We start from the raw sequence: 19697 nt of genomic DNA on the forward strand, positions 1-19697 counted from the left end.
TGGCTCTTCTGATAACCATTCTGGAGTGGCTTCCACATTTGGAAGGACCGCTGAAGTCCACGTAGTAAACTCCAACTCTCGTTTTAGAGTTTGGCACTGAGAATCAGAGAAGAGGGGAGACTGAGACTGGACTAGGGTAGATGACCTTGACCCTGGCCCTGGCCTCTTAAGAGGGGCCGCAATGCAGGAGCCTCATCAGGCAAGGCCAGAAATAAGGCTCCCAGACCATACCCCTTTTGTCATCCCTGGAAACCTCACCCCTATGAGGGTCTCTGAGTCCTGTGGCTCAGCCTCCCAGGGAACCTGGATCCCATAGACCGCAGTCTGCTCTGAAATTGGAGTGGTTTCAAAGTGACAAGGGCTTGCCATCCTGTAGACATTCCTACAGATACAAGCATGGCTGTTTTTATCCCAGGGCTACAAATGGGGAGCCACCTGCTTCGATTCTACCATGAAATGCTGGGGGACTTTGCTGAAGATATTCAACTTCTCTGGGCCATCGGTGTTGCTTGGATGTAAAGAGGAGACTGGGCTACATAATCTCCCAGTTCTTTTCATGGTCTGGCATTTAAAGATTCTGGGATCTTTGAATATGCATCTTACCTCACAGAGAAATTTATCATCTCTACTAATGCCCATGTCTGAAGCAATAGGCAGGCAAGTTTTCAGCTCATCAAGTTCAAAACTTGCTATGACCTTTGTGAGCCTCTCCTCCGCTGGCCACATGGAAATAACAGGCCTCGGAGATTTAGCATCAAAACAAAGGAAAATGTGCAAAAAGTCTCCCTCCTAACCCCACACCACGTGCTGATCCCCCTCCTTGTCTTTTCTCCCTGCCCTTTCCAATATTGTTTTTTTTCTTCAAGTTATTCTAACTACAGCCTCTCCAGTCTTCCTTGGCATGGGAGGTAGGTAGTAACAGCAAGTTTCTGGGGGTTGCTGAGGTCTTTACTGCCTGCAAAGTACTTTGATACCTATTACTGAATTTGTCCTCCCAGGAAGCTGTGATGCAGGCAGGGCAGGAAATGATCACCCACAGGTTACTGACACAGAAATTGAGGTCCAGAAAGGGTCATGGAGGAAGAGGATGCTGGGCATCTGACCCCCTTCAGCACGCCCCTACTAAAGGAACTGAGGCAGATGAAAAGGGACTCTGGGGCAGGGTCTGGCATGTGATAGGTGCTCAGTTGCTCAGTGAGTTTCTTCTCTCGTTAATGCTGGAGTCAGATCAACTAAACAAATGCCTGCTCCTCAGAGAAACCAAGCATGCGCTACCTTTTCAGAGTCTCCTTCCTGACTGGGGATGAGTGGCTTGAGGGCACAGCATAGCTTTTTATCTCTATCTTTATCATCCATGCAAGACCTGGCACAGAGTTGGTGTTCTGTAAATGTTAAACCAAACTGAACCGAGTGAGGAGACGGAGAGGGAGGGTGGCAGGGTTGGGAGGAGTAGCTGGGGCTGGCCGAGAGAGCTCTCAACTCACATAGGAGAAGTCCTCGGCATTCTGGCAGAGGAGCTTGGGAAAAATGGCCTGCCTCTGGAACCGTTCCTCATCCTCAAAGATGTTGCCATACATGAAGCCATTCATCATGGTGGAGTGGGCATGGATGTCAATATAAAACTCCAGGCTTGTTTTCTGTTGAGAGAAAGGATAACAGATGAGAAGTCTGGGGTTACAGAGCTTACTGTAAAGGGACCAGACACTGCTCTCCCCGCCCTCCACACACAGATACTTCTTTTTGAGCTGGCCCTATGTGTCAGCTGATCGAGTAGCCATTTGCAATGTGATTGCGGGTGATGAGACCAGTGAGGATCAATTTCTCCTCACTTTTAATACCACCTGCCCTCAAGGTCTGAGAGCACTATCATTAGCATCGCTCTTTAGAGTTCTTCTGAAGAAGTGAGGTTTTTGTTGGGTTAAGTTGTGGTGGTACTTACTCTGAAGAGATAATACATTCATGACTGAAGGTATTAGAATTTGTTTCTCTCATTAATGAGAAATACCTTCAGACAATAAAATTGTATTTACATTGGTCCTGCTTATGGTTTTGCCCAACTGGATCACTTCTAGTTGAAGGGATCTGGGATAAATCATGGCTCCACTTTGAGCCTCAGCTTTCTTATTTGAAAAATGGTTATTGTAATTCCAACCTCAGCGAGATACAGTGGGAATCAAACACTGCAATAATAATTACTATCATTTACTGCATATTTAATGTATGCCAGGCACCACTCTGGGAGCTTTACCTATGACATCCTAGTTAATTATTTTATTTAACCTCGTTTCATGATGCCACACCTATTCCCCAATAATATATAAATAGTGCATGGAAAAAAAAAACCTTGTAATCTGTCCAGATGATTGCAACTAGTCTTTCTCTGCTCTCTGCTTACACATATTTAAGGTACTCGCTAGCTTGATATGGTATTATTTGTTAACATTCCCATCTATGGGCTCCCTGAAGGTGTAGTGGTGGGGGAGTGTCTGTAAAGAGCCCAGTGCCTGTATACAAAGGATACTTAGCAACTGTGTGAATGACTGAACAAATGACCCCAGAGAGATTACTCCAGAAATGGTAATGGACTAACAGAAATTGGGGAATTTCTAGGTCCTGAGATCTTCAATGTGCCTCAAATTCAACCTTCTTTTCCTATACATCAGCCCAAGTTATATCTATTAATCCTTCCTGAGAGTAACAGAGGCCCCAAATGGAGAAGGGACTCGTCCAAGCTCATGGTATAACTGGAACCCCAAGCCTGGCACAGTTAACTTATCATCATCAATGGGCAAAGTTGGAAACACCTAAGGCCAAATGTGGCCACCTCTTCATCCCTGTCTAGCATACACAGTCCTGGGAAAGAAGAAAAGTCCATGCTTAGAAGGATTCTCCCTCCTTGGGACACTTTCAAACGAAGTTAAAACCAAATGAAAACCATGTTGCTTCTAGAATGTGGGCCTGATGACTGTCATTTTATTTGCCTCAGAGTTGGAGTGAAAAATTATGTCTTGCTGAGCTCCCCGTTTTCTGGATAGCATAAGCTGTCTTTTGAGACATATAAGATGCACTGCTCTGTGTGATATTAAACTCATCATTTTCAGCTTTGGAGGTGTAATACACAGTGATTCAACAGGAGCCCTATAAAAGTCAGCTTGGCAATTTTATTTTTTTCAATTGTCTGTCTTTTTCTCTGAGCATTTGATGAGCTGCAGAGGAAAGGATGAGGTAGAGAGATGACTTAAGAAATATGTAAGGAAAAACTACAATTTATACTTTGGGATGTCAGAGCTAGAAGGGGGCCTTGAAAACAGGCTTTTCTGATCTTTCCTTGATCAGCCCTGAGTGGGAAGGTCACTTGCTTAAGGCCAGCCAGCAAGTCAGTGAAGGAGTAAGAATTAGAATCTGGCTCTTCTGATAACCATTCTGGAGTGGCTTCCACCGCCCCATCGTAACACCTGGCACCTAATGTGATTCAGATAATCAGCAGGCGAATTACACTGATTCACATGGTTCAAAACTCCTTCTCGTGCCGGCCTCCAGACACCCAGTTTCAGCCCCTAGAGGCAACTCATGTTAACAGGTCCTCATGTATCCTTCCAGAGGAAGTTTATACATAAACAGGTAGAAATTCCTAACCCTTCCTCCCAACACACACAAATGGTAGCACATTAAACACTATTCAGAGCTGCTTTTTATTCCCACTTAACATGTCTTGGAGGTAATTTTTTCCTCAGTATGTAAAGAGTTATTTCACTTTTTAACACATATAAACTATTTAACCAGTCCTCTTTGATGGACATTTATTTCCAACCTTTTACTGTTACAAATAATGTCTTAGTAATCGACACTGAATATACATTACTTCACACACATAAAATTACATGTAGGATAAATTCCTAGAAGTAGAACTTCTGAGTCCTCTGTGCATTTTCAATTCTGGTCAATACTGACAGTTCACCTCCTTCTTAGAAGGACCAATTTACATTCCTAGCAATGTATTACAATGTCTCATTCTCAATTACCTTGACAAGATGGGTGGAATCAAAGTTTTAGATGTTTGCCAATTTGATGAGTGATAAATGCCATCTAAGATTAGTTTTTATCTGAATTTCTCTTGGCATAATTATTTTTTATTATATGGTTAAGTTTAAACATGTCATTTCATATGTTTAAGAAATATTTGCATTGTTTTTCTATGAATTGTTCATTTCCTTAGAGCATTTTAAAAACTGGATTGTTGCCGGCCGGCCGAGTGGTGCATTGGTTAAGAGCTGGCTTGGGACGCCAGAGGGCCCCAGGTCAGATCCCACATAGAAGGGCCAGTGACACTGGCCTACATCTACACCTAAGATGCTGAACAACAGCTCAACCTGGAGCTGGGCTGCCTTGAGTCGCCAGCGACGGCGTAGGCTGCAGCCCCTGCTGCAGTGGGTTGCCATGGGCTACTGTATGTAGCCAGCAGCCAGCGTGAGTGGCCAGCAGTCACAGTGAGCGGCCGTCCAGGAGCCGGCGACTGATCTGCCTCGCCTGGGAAGAACGCAATGGTGGTGCCAACTTGGGCCAGTGAAGCAATGTCTTCCACCACTAGACTGAAGAACAAAAGGACAGCAACTTGCCTGTTCCCCTTCCCCCAATTCCCCAGCGCTGTTCCCATCTCCCAATTCCCCAATAAAAATCTTTAAAAAAAAAACAAAAAAACCCCTGGATTGTTGGGCTTTATTTGTTATTGATTTATAGAGACTAGATATTAGGGAAATTAACTTTTATGTGCCATATAAAAACATTTTTGTTCAGTTTGTCATTGTTTTTTACTTTACTTCTATGAATACTTTTTGCCATGCAGAAAATTTTAAACGCTAATTTTTTACACAGAGTTACGAGTCTTTTGTGCTTTCTGGGTCAAATTTTTTCATTGTTTCTTCTATTATTTTTATTGTTTCTTTTTTATATTTAAATATTTCACTTCAAATTTAATTTACATGGAGATAGGGTATGAGGTAAGAATTAAACTTTATTGTCTGACACCATTTATTAAATTGTGCATCTTTTCCACTGACTTGAAAAGCCATCTTTACCCATATAAATTTTTTATATGTATTTGGGTTTAGTTTTGTACTTTTAGTCTGTTCTAATCAGTTGTCTATTCATGTGTCAGTACTAGACAGTTTTAATTATGTTAAGTTAATAATGTATTTTAATATTTGGAGGGCTATTATCACCTCATACTTTTCCCAAATTTTCCTGTATTTCCTTGCATATATTTCTGTATGATCTTTATAAGTAGCTTATTTAGTTTTTCTTGCTCCCCCAAATCCTGTTATTTTCTCAATATTTGTAATATAATCATATTAGATTTTCATATTAATGTAGGAAGAATTGACTCTTATGACTTTGAGCCTTCCAATTCAAGAATATATTTTGACTTTCTATTTGTTAAAATTTTCTTTTGGGTACAGCAGGAAGTTTTAAAAGTTTTTGTTTGTTTGTTTTTTTGTTTTTCATATAGACCTTAACATTTTTTTTTGATGCCAAGGCAGTTTATATTTTTAGTTGCTGTTATAAATATGATGCTTTTTCTATTAAATCTTCCAACTGGTAGTTCTTTATAAAGTGGCTTGTTATCAACATATTAGATTTTTACCTAGACACTTTACTAACTTTATTATTTCTAATAATTTCTCTTTTGATTTTCATTTTCTTATTTATTCAGCAAATAGTCACTGAGTACCTACTATGTGCCACACAGCATTTTGGGCACTGGGACTATGCACCAGGGAGTGTTCTGGGCACTAGGAATATAGAAATGAACCTACTAGAAAGCTCCTGGCCTCAAAGAGTTTGCATTCTATGGAGAAAGAAAATAAACACATCAGTCAATAAATACACAAAGTGTCAGGAGGTGTTAATTCCATGGAGACAAAATACAGGAAGGGAATAGAAAGTAACAGAGGTTCTAGGAAAACAGAAACTTGAATGGAGTAGAAGAGCAAGGATATTAGGTGGAAGAATCTTCCAGGAAGAAGAAAGAGTAAATGCAAAAGTCACGTGCCCTTGGCATGTTTGGGGAGGTGAGGATGCCTGGGAAGTGTTTTCCAGGTTTGAAATCTTACCACCTGTATAGAGTAATCTTATCTCTTTTTTAGATTTTGTGATTCTAATTTCTTTTTCATGTCTAACTGCATAGCTAGTACCTCCAAAATGATGCTAAAGGATTAATAGTTTCTAAGTCCCTTCCCACTCTGAGATCCCAGGACCTGGAATTAGAGTAGATAAAGGTCTAGGAAATTGATGGGAATAGGATCTGAGTTTGAGGTCTTAGTTCTTTTTCTCCTTCATTACACATATTTGGCACTTTTCTGGGAATGCCAAAGACCACAAATACTAATTCCAACAACATGGTGATTATATTTTGTGCCTAAACTGGCCTTATGGGCTTGTACTGGCCCAGTTAGAGTGAAGTCAGGGAGGCAGAAGCAGGGCTTCTAACTCTGGTTCTAATGTTAACAGGGTTGCGGCCATGGGCAAGTAGCAACTCTTCACTGTGCCTCAATTTCCTCTTCTTTAAAAGTGGTCATTGGATGAGATAGAGGAGATATGACTTCCTTAAACTTTTCATGATTTCTTCTCGCCCTCAGTTAAAAGAAACCCCTCATTCTTTTACAGTTTCTCATTTGGATGCTGATGTTGGTACCTGTTACTATAAACCTAGTCTGACTGATAAGCATGTCTGTCTGCCTGTGAGCTCTTTGAGGACAGCAACCATGTCTGATCCAAGTCCCATCATTTCTTCCTTGTTCTACTACAATAGCTTCTTACCTGGTTTCCTTGCTGCTTCAGAGTGATCATTTTAAATGCAAACAAATCATGTCACTTCCCTAGTTAAATCTGTTCTACATGTACCTATTGCTTGCAGGATGGAGTCCAAGCCCCTTAATATATTTTAAAAGGCCCTTCATGATGTGGTCCTTGCCCTCTGTCTAGTCTCAGCACTTGCCACCTCTGGTCTGCTATTTTACACTCCAGCCATGTGACTCAGTTGATTGAGAGTGCGAGCTCTGAGCAACAGGTTTGCTAGTTCGATTCCCACATGGGCCAGTGAGCTGCACCCGAGCTGAGCTGCCGCTGAGCTGCCAACAGGTGGCAGGATGGCTCAGCTGGTGAGAGCACATGCTCCTAACAACAAGGTTGCGGGTTCGACTCCTGCATGGGATGGTGGGCTACGCCCACCTTAAAACTAAGATTGAACACAGCACCTTGAGCTGAGCTGCCCTGAGCTGCCGACAGGCAGCCAGATGGCAACTGGACTTGGGAGTTGAGCTAGCTGTGCCCTCCACAACTAAGATTGAAGGACAACAACTTGGCTGATCCCCTTCCCCAATTCCCCAACACTGTTCCCCTCCCCCAATTCCCCAATAAAACCTTTAAAAAAATTAAGGGAAAACTGAGTAGATGCTCACCAACCTCATTTCCTTTCCTTGGACCATGGAAGATTTTTCCGTCTCCCTTGCCAATTGGTTGAGATCTAATGAGATGTGGGTAGTTGTAATAACTACCACTTCCAGGCCTTGCCATAAAACTCGAATATAATTACCCACATTCTTTCTTGTGCATGGAAGTTATATGTAAAAACATTGGTGGCATAAGGAGGAAGAAGCCTATGTCCCTGAATCAAAACTGGGCGGAAAATTGTCAGGGGAGTCACCAAATCAGCATCAAACTGTGACGAACCTTTACTGTATTAAGCCACTGAGATTTGGGAATTGCTTGTTATAGCAGCTAATATTACTCATCTGACTAGTATAAAATCTCAGTTCAAATAACCTTATTTTATCCCCGAGGATGAGTTAACAGCCTCCTCTGTACTCTCATAACTCAAAGTACAAATCTCTCTCGTGGCACTTACCACATGACATAATAATGTTTTGTTTATTTCTATCTCCCATTAGAATGGGAGCCTTTTCAGGGCAGGGACCATACTTTGCTAATTTTTTAAATCCATAGGATCAGAGCCAGGCCTAGTATGTAATAGGTTACCATTAAAGGTTTGGTGAAGAAATGAATAGAAAATGAATCAATGGGAGAAGAAGTGAATTAAATGAATGAGCAGATGCATCTTAGGTTTTGTCCAGCAGTCACATGAGGTACTTTTCTGTGGCCATGTTAGAGTAAGGGGTGTGTCACTAATGCAGGGCCTTTAATTACAATTTGGGATTGAGAACGGAAGTAGAAGAAAGCATCTCTGTTCTTTCCTTCTAAACTTAAGAACCTTAATTAAAACCAAGTGGTGAAGGGTTGTCCCCTTGCCAGCAGCCAACAGCTCATCTGCAATCAGGGGCCTAAAGAGTAAATTAAAATCAGTGCCAATAAAATTAAAACTACCTTAGGGCACATTTGCAACATAATTTAGTGTAGAGTTTGCTTCTTCCTAGACACCGGGGAGAAAATGGGTTGTTTTTTTTCTTTCCACATTCTGAGCTGCTTCTCTGCTTCACCTCACTGGGCACAGGCCAAAAACTGAGCGGGGTGCTGTGATGTGGTGCTGAATGTCACATTTGGGCTGCACTTCACGGTTTATCACAGATTCAATCCAGTGAAAAAAGGGACATGCAATGCAGGAAGGGCAGAGAGTTTATCCCAGGTTTGGCAATGAGAAAGGAACAGGCTTAGGTGGGGCTAATGGGAAATGGAGAAGGATGAGTTGCTTTATTAATTCTAGTCTCACAGAGGAGTGACTGAAGCTCAGAGAGCTTTAAGTAACTTGCCCAGGGTTACGCAGCAGGAAGTGGCAGAGCTGGGATTCAAACCCAGGCCTCAGGGTACAAGCTGATGCCCTATACCCTGCAGTGCTCCCAGGAGGAGCTGCTGTGTCTAGCAAGGCAATCTCCCCAGTCATATGTAAGGAAGTCCTACGCCGGTTCCTTCATCTCTGACCTGGAGGACTCTGAGATCTGAAGGCTGATCCTCTCAGGCTTAGCCTCTCAGAAAGGCATTGAGGCAGAGGGTGGGGGTGGGGCAGGGAGAAGTGAGGTGTGGTGGAGAACTTCGGACAGCTACCTTGATGAGATTTGCCCTAGGAAGCTGTTTCCTCATGGCCTCTGGCAAAAAAGCTCCAAATCTTTTTATTGTTATTTTTATTATTATCCCTAAAATATCGCTTTTTTAAAAAAAGTTTAAGTAGATATTTATGAAAGCCAGGTGCTGTCCTCAGGCAGAAAGAAAAATTTTTCAGAAAAAACCTGAGAACTCTTTCTTTCAAAACAACCAAGCAAATGAAACAAAACCATGTGAAGGTCCTTTACCATACATAGTCTAGATGGCTGAAGTGGCACAATTAAGGCTTCCCTCCTCAGGTACACCCTGAATGTGGCTGGACAGAAATTCCTGCCACAGAAAAGGGTGGGGACAAAGAGGGGAGCAACCGCATAAGAAGCCCAAGCAGCTAGCCCTGGAAACTGCAGGCATGGGCGACGGGCCTTCATTTCCTGCCTCTCTCCATTGTACACGCCAGCCTGACAGAACGCCTGTACCTTCCCGAGCCCACACATGTTCTCCTCCCCCGTGCTTCCGCGTCTGCGGTTCCTGCAGGTGGGAACGCCTATGCCCTCCCTTCCTTCCCTGCTTGGTAACGTCCGGCTCATCTTTCATGGCCAGGCCCGATGTCCCCTTGTCCAAGTCGCCTTCCTTGACTTTCCCAGTGACAGCAGCTCTCTTCTCTGGACTCCACAGGTTTTTAAAATATCCTTTTCTTAAAGTGTTTATCATCAATTCATTCATTCATTCATTCATTCATTCATTCATTTGACAAATATTTACTATGAACCTACCATATTATGGGACCTGGGGGTGAGCTGAACAGATGAGGTTCCTGCCTTGAAGGAGCTGGCACCCAGGTGGGGTGAAGAGCAACTAAGCAAGGTGATCACAGATTGTGCTGCATGCTAGGAATGCACTCAGGTAAGCCACAGGATGGTGAATAACTGGGTGGATGGGGACAGGGTTTACTTTCTATAGTGTGATCAGGAAAGCCCTCTAACATTTGAGCTGAGCCTTGAAGGATGATAAGAACTAGACATTCAAAGAGGCTGGCAAGACAATTCGGGGCAATCAAAGGCCCTGAAGCAAGGACGAGTATGGCATTTTCAAAGGGCAGTGGCTGGACCACGATGAGAACTGGGGGTGAGCCTGGATAGAGGGTCACACGGTCTGGCTCACGCAGGCCTTGCAGGATGGGGCCAGAGTTTTTAGTGTATCCCGTATACAGTGGAAAGTCATTTTAACAGGGGAATGCTGTGAAGGATTACTTTGCTTCTTGTGTAGATAATGGAGTTTAGTGGGACATCAGTAGAAGCAGATGAATAATTCCCCCAAGAGATCACAGTAGCTTGAATTAGAGTGGTGGTGGCAGAAATGAAAAAGAAGGACATATTTGATAAATATTTTGGCCACATCTTCACAGGACCTGCACATTGATTATGTGGAGGAAGAATCAAAGGTGGATCAAGGATTTATGACTTGAGCAACTGAGATAGTGGTGCCATGCAGAGAGATGGCGGAGACTGGGATGAAGCCCAGGGGGGACAGTGGTGAGGAAACCAAGAGTCCTGATGCAGATATTACACCGGAAGTGACAAGTAGGCAGGTAAATATATGAAAATGGACTCCTGGGGAGAGGAGGACTGAACTAGAGGTAAAAGGCAGGCATCACTGGGATAGAAGTGCCACTCAACACTGCTGGGATGTCGTGTGGGTCAAGAAGAGGTCCTGGGACTAAGCCTGGGGCCTCTGAAGCCGAGTTTACGTAGGAAGAAGCAAAGGAGACTTGGAGTGGCTGGGAAGGTAGGAGGAAACAAGGACAATGGGGTTTCATGAAAACCAAGAGAAAAAAAAAGTTTTAAGTGACCCCCACAAGAGCTAGGATCATGCTTAGTCCACCTCTATCCATAGGGCCCAGCACACAGTAAGTTCTCGGAGACATTTGTTAAGTGACTAAATGAATAAATGAATGAAGCAGGTATCCTGGATTCAGAGAAAGGAGCAGTGAGGGGTGTGGTGACAGGAGTTTCAGGGCCTAGATTCTATTCCGAGGAGCTCTAGAGGGAGGCTAACAGTCATAATATAGCACTTACTATGTGTCAGGCACTTCTTCATCCTCCACAGCCCTATCAGATAGAAACATCACTTACCAATAAGGAAACGGAGGGATAGAAAGGGTGAGTAACTTGGAAGGGAACTCCCAGACCACATAGTGGTCACTGGAAGAACCCAAGCAGTCTGGCTCTACAGTCCATGCTCTTGACCATGACACCACCTTTGAAAGCTGTCGACATTCACTGAGTATTTCCTATGTATGGTTTTGTAATAATTCTTATAATGACCCTATGAATAAGTACTTTTATCATCATATGAGGAAACTGAGGCAAAAAGCTTACAAATGACAGAACTGAGGTCCAAGCCCAAGTCTTTCTGAACTAGGGCTGAGCTCTTTATCCCTAAGCTATTCAGAATGGCCCAGCCCCTGCATCTCTGGTCTCTTTGACTTCAGCAGAATAAGCTTAAGGACAAAGGAAATTTGTGAGAGTCATGATTAAGATGTGGGGGGAAAGCACCAGTAGCAACAAGATGAGGAGTAAAAACAGTTTTCTACTTCCAATTTGTCTCTTACAATCCTACTCTACTTAGAAGTGAAAATGGAGATCTGCATGTAAACGGAAGCATTTTTGCATCTTCTTCTAAGGACCCAGGAAGAGCCAGGTCTGGTCTGGCAGGAGGGAGCCTTCCTCTGCTTCCATCCCGTCCTTTGCCTCTGCCTAGAAAAAGGGAGAGAGACCAGAGAAGCTCAGGGCAGAGGTTTGGGCTCATAACAGGCCCTTCCAGTGCAAAAGGACTCCTGAGCTGTCTCCTGCTCCCATAATGATTGGTGACTCCAGTGTTGACCATGGCAATGATGGAGATGATGATAGAAGAAGGAAGCAGTGTGGCTTTCGGGTCTGGTAGACTTGGCTTCAAGTGTCAGTGTAGCCATGGTTGAGCTTCCATGACCTGTAGAAGTTACTTTCCCTCTCTGGGTCTCAGTTTCCTCATCTAAAAATTGGGGATAATGATCCACTGCCTTTGTGCCTAGCAAGTTGTCTGTCGGCTTACACACTCTCAATGCACTCTTTTCAATCACACAGTGATACGAAGCACATGCACTGTGCTAAGCACCAGGGATATGGACCTTGGGTTCAAAACCTTGCAGGGGGCCGGCCGAGTGGCATGCTGGTTAAGAGCTGGCTTGGGATGCCAGAGGGCCCCAGTTAGGATCCCACATATGAGGGCCAGTGACACTGCCCTCCACAGCTAAGATGCTGAACAACAGCTTAAGCTGGAGCTGGGCTGCTGTGGGTTGCCGGCGACGGTGTAGGCTGCAGTCCCCTGCTGCAGTGGGTTGCCGTAAGCTACCGTGTGTAGCCAGCAGCCAGCGTGAGCGGCCAGCAACTGCAGTGAGCGGCCGTCCAGAGACTGGCGACTGATCTGCATCACCCGGGAAGAGCGCAGTGATGGTGCCAGCTTGGGCCAGTGAAGCAACATCCTCCACAACTAGACTGCAGAACAAAACAACAGCAACTTGTCTGTTCCCCTTCCCCTGATTCCTCAGCGCTGTTCCCCTCCCCCAACTCCCCAATAAAATCTTAAAAAAACAAAACAAAACAAAAAACCTTGCAGGGAAGGTGGACATTTTAAAAGTAGTTGTGTGTGCAATGAAAGGTTCAAAGAGAGTTCAGGGACTACAGTAGCACATATATATGGAGGGGGTGTGGCAGCCCAGCTTACATAAATGTATTGGGTTGTTGGAGAAGCCATGACATATTTTTTTTATGTTTTTCATTGCAAAAATGCATCATGACTTTTCCGACAACCCAATAAGTTTATTCCTTATTCAATAGGACATCTATTGACAATAACCATCATCTTGCACATTTGAGAGCTGATAAGCCAGTCCCACACCAAATTAACTCATGTGATTCTCTCAACAATCCACTGAAGTAAATGGGGTCATGATCTTATTTCTCAGAAAGAAGCTCAGAGACTGTCTTGTCGAGATCTCATAGCAGGTTAGGGCCTGAACTGGAATTCTAACTTCCATCTCACTGCCTCCAAAGCCTCTGCTTGGTCCTCACCCTTGGGGGTCACCCAGGGGCCCACTCCTGCATCAAGAGTGGACATATATACAAGTGGAAAAACCACACTTTCCCAGGAAGCCCCAGTCTGAGCAGGAAGATGAGACAAACTAAGAAGAAGACTGAGATATAATATTTAAGCCTGTGAGAGCCGAGGGACACTTTAATTTCATAATTAAAAGTTAATGTTGCTTCATTATAAATCAAAGGGTGATGAAACTAGGGCACCCCCAGGAACATATTAGAAACTCAATAAGTGTGTGTGGCCTGGTTGTTTGGAGACATCTCCTGTAGGAGGTTGTTAACTGATCCAGAGATATAACAACATACATCTAACCACCGAGATGGGGGTGTAGTCAGTCCTCAGTGAATCTTAATTCCTTTCTTCCCAGGAAACTCATCTTGGGAATTAGGAGTTAGACTTTCCTACTAATGTGCTCTGTGACCCTTTCCTCTATTCAACTTCCCCAATTAGAGAATGGGTTTGGTGATTTCTCAGGGCCCATTATGCCCTGAGAGTTATAAATCTTTCAATCATCTCATCTTCCTGCTTTGCACTGTGTTGTTTTGTTTTTCTCCTTCTTTTGGCCTCTGAAGACAGCTTCTGACAGTCGTTCCCACCTTATCTCCTTCAAGACCTGAGAGCATGGTCCTTTCCTGGGTATGGCCCTGTGGGAAGAGCCTACTGCAAGACAGCAGTTCAACCATTTCCCCATGCTAATGCAGTCTTCCCATCTGGTGTAGTAACCATCACGATTTTTTCAAAGGAGTGCTCAGGGGTGCCAACATTTACGCTGACAATATGGACTTTATCCTGGAGAAAAACAAGAGAGATCCTATCTGCTTGTGTATGTGGCTGGGGAGAGGAGGAGTGGAGAAGAAAGGTGGAAGGTAAAGATCTTATAACTGTTCCTTTATTCTTTCTTCTCCCTTCCTTCTCCCCCTCTCTCACTTGCCCTTTCTCTCACTTCATTCCTTCTCTCCTCCTGTGCCCCCTTTCTCATTCTCTCTCTCTCCNGTGCTGGTAGATAGGAGTGAGGGACGGAAGAGAGAAGGGAGGAAAGAAAGAGGGAAGGAGGGAGGGAGGGAAGGAGGGAGCTGGGAAGATGCTGGGTATTGGAAGGCAGCCATTTTACAGCATGATGGATTCATTCAAAGTAACAGCTTGACAGTATAAAATTCATCTTTTTATGACTGTGACAACACTAATACATTTATTTCCCTCCTGAAATTAACTTTCTAATATTAAAAAAGGTCAAAATAAACTGCAGCAAAATGAGACATTTTGTCATTTTTAACAAATTATACGAAAGCAGACTGTCAGATTAAAGGGGTCGCCGTTCTGAGGGCTGAACGCTGGTGCTGATTGCATAATCAGAGCTAATGCTTGTCATCCTGCCCTTCCCTGCCCACAGACCTCTAACAGTTCCCTTTTGCCAAATTGATAAAACTCAAATATTTCAGGCTGGTACTCTGAGGCCCTTTAGCATCTGATCATTTTTATTTTTAATCTAGTCCTTCAAATGGACATTCTATCCCAGCCAGACCCACCTTGGTCCTGCTATTCTCCTTTTCCTACATGCCTTTGCTCATTGGATGTCCCTTGTCTGAACTGCCATCTCTCCTACTGTATGCCCATGAAGAGTCTCTCTTTCCTTTTCTGCCCTAGCCATCCAACCCACTGGCTGGCCTCTTGTTCCTCTGGACTGACTTCTTCTGGCCTTGAGTCTGCCACTTCTGCTCTGGTAGTCTTGAGTTCACCCTGACCATGGATGGCTTGGACCATGAGTTCCCTCTGCCACTCCTACATCTTGCTCTGCCCCACCCTTAATTCCCTTTGAGACATTTGGGAAGGCTCGCTGGTCTGGAACGGGACAATGAATACGGATGCTTTGTTAAAGGGGAAATAGGTGGAAAGAAAACAGTGCTGACCCTCTGTCCTGCTCCTCAATTCCTTTCATTCATCCGTCTGTGTGCTCAGCCCTGGGCTGAACTCCTGGGCCACCTGGAGTCAGAAGAACTAAGATTGAACCCGGACTTTGTCTCTTGGGAAAGTTACTTAATAACTGTAGGCCTTTGTTTCCCCGTCTACATAACAAAACGACAATCCCTATCTCACAACATAGCAGTGAGGGCCAAATGAATGCTTGTATGTGAATGTGCTCTGAAACCTATACATCTACGTGAGCAATTAGTGAAAGCAATTATGACAAGACCCAGTGCTGGTGATCCACCCCAAGGCCTAGAGTGCACACGCTGTAGTCTGAGGGAAGTCACAGGGCCTGACTTTGAGTCCCAGCTCTATGGTACTGTCTCACTGTGCGGCCAGCTCACCACCTGGGCATGATGTTACCTCTCTACGTCCTCTCTCTATGAAAGGTGACTTTAGAGCACCTCTTCAGTGTTTCCAGCTCTGAAGTTCTCTGGCTCCACAAAGGGCAAAGAGAGCTCTGGTACCCCAGGAGGCCAGAATTAAGCTACTCGTGCAAGGTTAAAAGTGGCCACCTCAGAAGTTAGGGATGTTAGATCCTCAGGCGGTGTACACAATCTGCAGGCCAGGAGGAGGCATCCTGAGGTGCAAACCCATTGACTGCATTTGTATTAGCCCCCACGTGAGACCCCAGCTCCTAATTGACCTGTCATGTTCAATCTGTGGGGCTCATTCTAAACTTCTCAAACCAAGTGCGCATTACAGTAGTGGGGAAGGGCAGGGTACTCAAAGGAATGGAATAAACCTGGTATATCCATTTAGAATGGCAATTGAAGCGAAAGACAACGCGGGTAATTCTGAACATTTGCTGCTAAAAGGTATCATCATACTAAAGAAAAAGCTAAATCAACAGAATTCCGCTTTTCTAGGTAGGCCATTTATGTGTGTTTAGAGATAAAAAGAGGAGACACCCCCACCCCCAGCCCCACCCCACCGAGCCTCCTGCTGGCTGCTCTATGCTCACCTGCTCACCAGCTCGAGCTCACCATTACCGGCCCTGGGGAAACAGGCCCTGGGATCAGGCAGATCTGACTTGCTTTCCAGCTGTGCTACCACCAGTTGCATGACCTTGCAAGTTCTAAGCACTGTTCCATTTGTGCCTTTTTTCAACTGACAGTTTACTGATGTTTTAGGCACTATTCTCTGGGCAAGAAAATACAGGGATGACAGAGAGGTAAGTTTTATCCCTCAAGGAGTTCACAGCTGAGTAGGGAAAACAAGCACATAAAGCAATCGGTGTGACGTGGAACGATACATGGGTGCGCTAGGAGAGATGATGGGGTGCGGGGCGGGGGTGGGTATTCACTCTGAGCCTTAGTTTCCTCAGTTGACACTTGGGGATAATGATGCCCATTTCATACAGCTGTTGTATGGGTTAGATGATCCAATACCTAGCACTTAATAGAGGCTCAATAAATATCAGCGCCTCCCCCACCACCAGGGTCCTTAAGAGCGGCTCTCATTTGCCCCATCCACGCCAAAATGTCCACTCACATAATAAAGTTGTCAATTAAAGAACATGCAATAGCAGTTGGAGGATTTTCCAAGGTCGGGGCCTGGAGCTAAACTCTTAACAGGAAAGAAACAGTCCTCTTGTAACTGGGAGCCTAAGTCCACTTTTCCAACTGATCCGTGTGCACTGGAGTTTCAAGTGTGCCAGGAGTTTCAAGGAAAGCTGTGGCCTTGACGTGCCCTCTAGGCACAGCCAGAGAGAGGCCATTTCTGTCAAGTGGCCTTAGCTGCCAATCAACACACAAGCTTGGCCTTCCGGTGAGCTGGTCTGGAATCACCCAAGGGTTCTGGAGGATCACACTGACTGGTGTTCACTTTAGAACGACCCTTGCAGCTGTCAGCCCTTAGGGATTACAGTGAGTTGCCCCAGCGGACACATGCACACATGCATGCGTACCAAAACCTTAGGAGTGATGGAAATCCGCTTGCCCTCTGAAGGTTAAACTGTAAAATCCACCCAGCATGACTTATTGCATTGTCGGCCAAGTCATGACGCATTTTTCCTATGTTTTTCGTTGCAAAAATGCATCATGACTTTTCTGACAACCCAGTAGAACAGACATATACAGGAAACCCTAAGAAAGAAAGGCTCCTATGACTGGAACTGAGCTGTCTGTCCCCATTAATGGTATTAGCTCAGCTGAAGAAAGACTGAGTCACAGATGGGGGTAGGGGGATAGTCAGAGAAGCTGAGATAAGCTTAGGACCTGCTCCTAGTCTATCTTTTAAGGCCTACAGTCACTTGTATTGCTATATCAATAACCAGAGCTATCCCTCTTTTTTTTTAATGCTACAGTTTAAAGATAGTGATAATGTTCTCAAGGTGCCCTTGTGAAATTAACTCTGAAATATCAGCTCTTGTGTATTCTAAATTTGAGCTTATAATGAGAATATATGCTAACATTTATTGATTGCTGACAATCTACCAGCCTTAGAAAATACCACACTATCCAAGTGTAAGTGCTTTCTATGCAGTGTCTTTTTAAATTCTCATACCTCCTCTATGAGGCGATGCTACCACCTCAGTCCACAGATCAGGCCACAGAGGCTCAGAAAGGTGAGGTGGTAGGTAGAGCCAGATTTGGAGGCTGGAGGCAATTTTTGACTGCAAGTGCTTGTTCTTAATCCCTAGGAGAGTAAACGGTCTGGCTCTAGGCCTGCTAGCTGACTAAGCAATGCTTAAAGATCAAAGACTCAGCAGACTGAGAAGGGACCAGGGTAGGAAGAAAGGGCACAATTTGAGGTTTGCTCTGGGGAAGGGGAGAGAGTCCCTGTTATGCTTACAAGGAGGCCAAAGAGTTGACAGACTTCCTAGGATGTTAGGAGCCTCATGTATGCCTCTGGGGCAGGAGTTTTGAACAGAGTATTGAGGTACAGTGGATGGATGGTTGGATGAAAAATAGGTAGAAGGATGGCTAGTCAGAAGATGAATGCATAGATAGATATTGATGGATCCTGGTTTCCTTCTATTTCTATAATGTGGGATGGGCTGGTTTTACGAGGCTCTTTCCCTAGGGACTCACCCGGAACCAAGCAGTTGACTGATGGATTTGGTTTGGTTTTATAAAATACGTCCTTCCTCATAGCTGAGTGGCCAGGTCCCCACCTTATAACATGACTTTTTTTCCGGCTTTAAAGTTAACATATACTTTTGGAAATTGTCAGGAAATATAAAAATGTAGGGAGGAAGAAAATAATTCTAGTACCCAGAAATAGCACTGTTAACATCTAGTTTACACCCATTCTTTTTGTGTATGTTTTAAACCTGGTTGTTATATGCGTCTTAACATATAATACATATGAAACTTTGTCTTCTGCTTTTTTTCACTTAAAATTATAGCATAAGCATTTTTACGTTATTAACTCTTCGTAAACATCCATTATATGAACGTGTCGTCATTCACTTCATCAGTTTCCCACTGTTAGGCAGTTAGATTTTTTTCAGCTTTTCATTATTTATAAATAATGATTCCGTGGATTTTTTCTTTTTCACAGATCCTTATTCACACTTTTGGATTATTTTGGTATAGTTTTCTATTTTGCTGGCTCAAAGTTAATAACACAACAATATATTTGAAGCCCCAGACAGTCATAGTAACATTTTTTTCCATCTCTTTTGAATTTCATGTCTTCTGAAGGAACGCTCCCACGGCTTTCAGGATCAAGTCCAAGCTTCCTGGGTAGCCCACAGGGCTCTCCATGACTGGCTTCTGCCTATCACCCAGCCCCACCTCCCACCTGGTCCCCACATGCTCCCCTCCACCCCCAGTCCAGTCCAGTATATTCCTTGGAATTCCCTGAGTATATTCACCCATCTAACCCATGAGTCCTCGCACACACTGCTCCCTCTGTCTGTAATGCTTCCCTAGTGTTTGTCTAAGCAACTCCTACTCGTCCTTCAAAATTCTCCTCAGAGCTCACTTCCCCGTCAAGCCTTGCCTGCCCCTCAGTCTGGGTGAGATGATCTGCCTTGCCCACGTGGCGCCCAGGTTCCTCATCTATCAAAATGCTCACCACCCTGTCCTGCTGTCACTGATTTACTGAGTCTGGAGCTCTAGACCAGGGATTTAGAAACTTCCTATGGCCATGGAATCCTTTATTCAAGCACATTTCTTATACTACTAAAGGTGAACATCTTTTGAGAATATGTGTGCCTGGCACGGTGCCTTAAAAAGCAAGTCCATGGATCACTTTAGTTAATCCTCACATTAGCCTCTTACAAAAGAGGAAACCGAAGCTTAGAAAGGGGAAGAGGCCTGCTCAAGACAGCAAAGCTATTGAGTGTTGATATAAGATTTAAATCTGGACCTGAGCCTGAGCTCTTCATCACAAAATTACACTGCTCTGGTTAAAATGGAGAGGAGCCCCACTGAGGGGTCCTCAGACCTCTTGCAATTTCTTTGAAAACCACTATTCTGGATTATCATCTCCTTGAGAGAAGGGACTGTTCCTTATTTGCTTTATATTCCAGTATACAGTGTCAGGGCTCAGAAAATGTTCATTGATAAATGATTTCCTCCTGTTGAAGAGTACAG

At 44.2% G+C, this 19697-nt stretch overlaps 1 protein-coding gene across 3 annotated transcripts in view; it reads right to left on the bottom strand.

The window, feature by feature from the left end:
- AGBL4 (AGBL carboxypeptidase 4) overlaps window positions 1-19697 on the bottom strand; it is a 1130159-nt gene that overhangs the window by 61017 nt on the left and 1049445 nt on the right. For all 3 annotated transcript variants that reach the window (XM_019656526.1, XM_019656525.1, XM_019656524.1), the window contains exon 10: window positions 1485-1637. In XM_019656526.1, the coding sequence (XP_019512071.1) occupies window positions 1485-1637 (153 nt within the window). The remainder of the gene's footprint in view (window positions 1-1484; window positions 1638-19697) is intronic.

This window comes from Hipposideros armiger, unplaced genomic scaffold (assembly GCF_001890085.2).
Source record: "Hipposideros armiger isolate ML-2016 unplaced genomic scaffold, ASM189008v1 scaffold_261, whole genome shotgun sequence".
NCBI classification, from domain to species: Eukaryota; Metazoa; Chordata; class Mammalia; order Chiroptera; family Hipposideridae; genus Hipposideros; species Hipposideros armiger.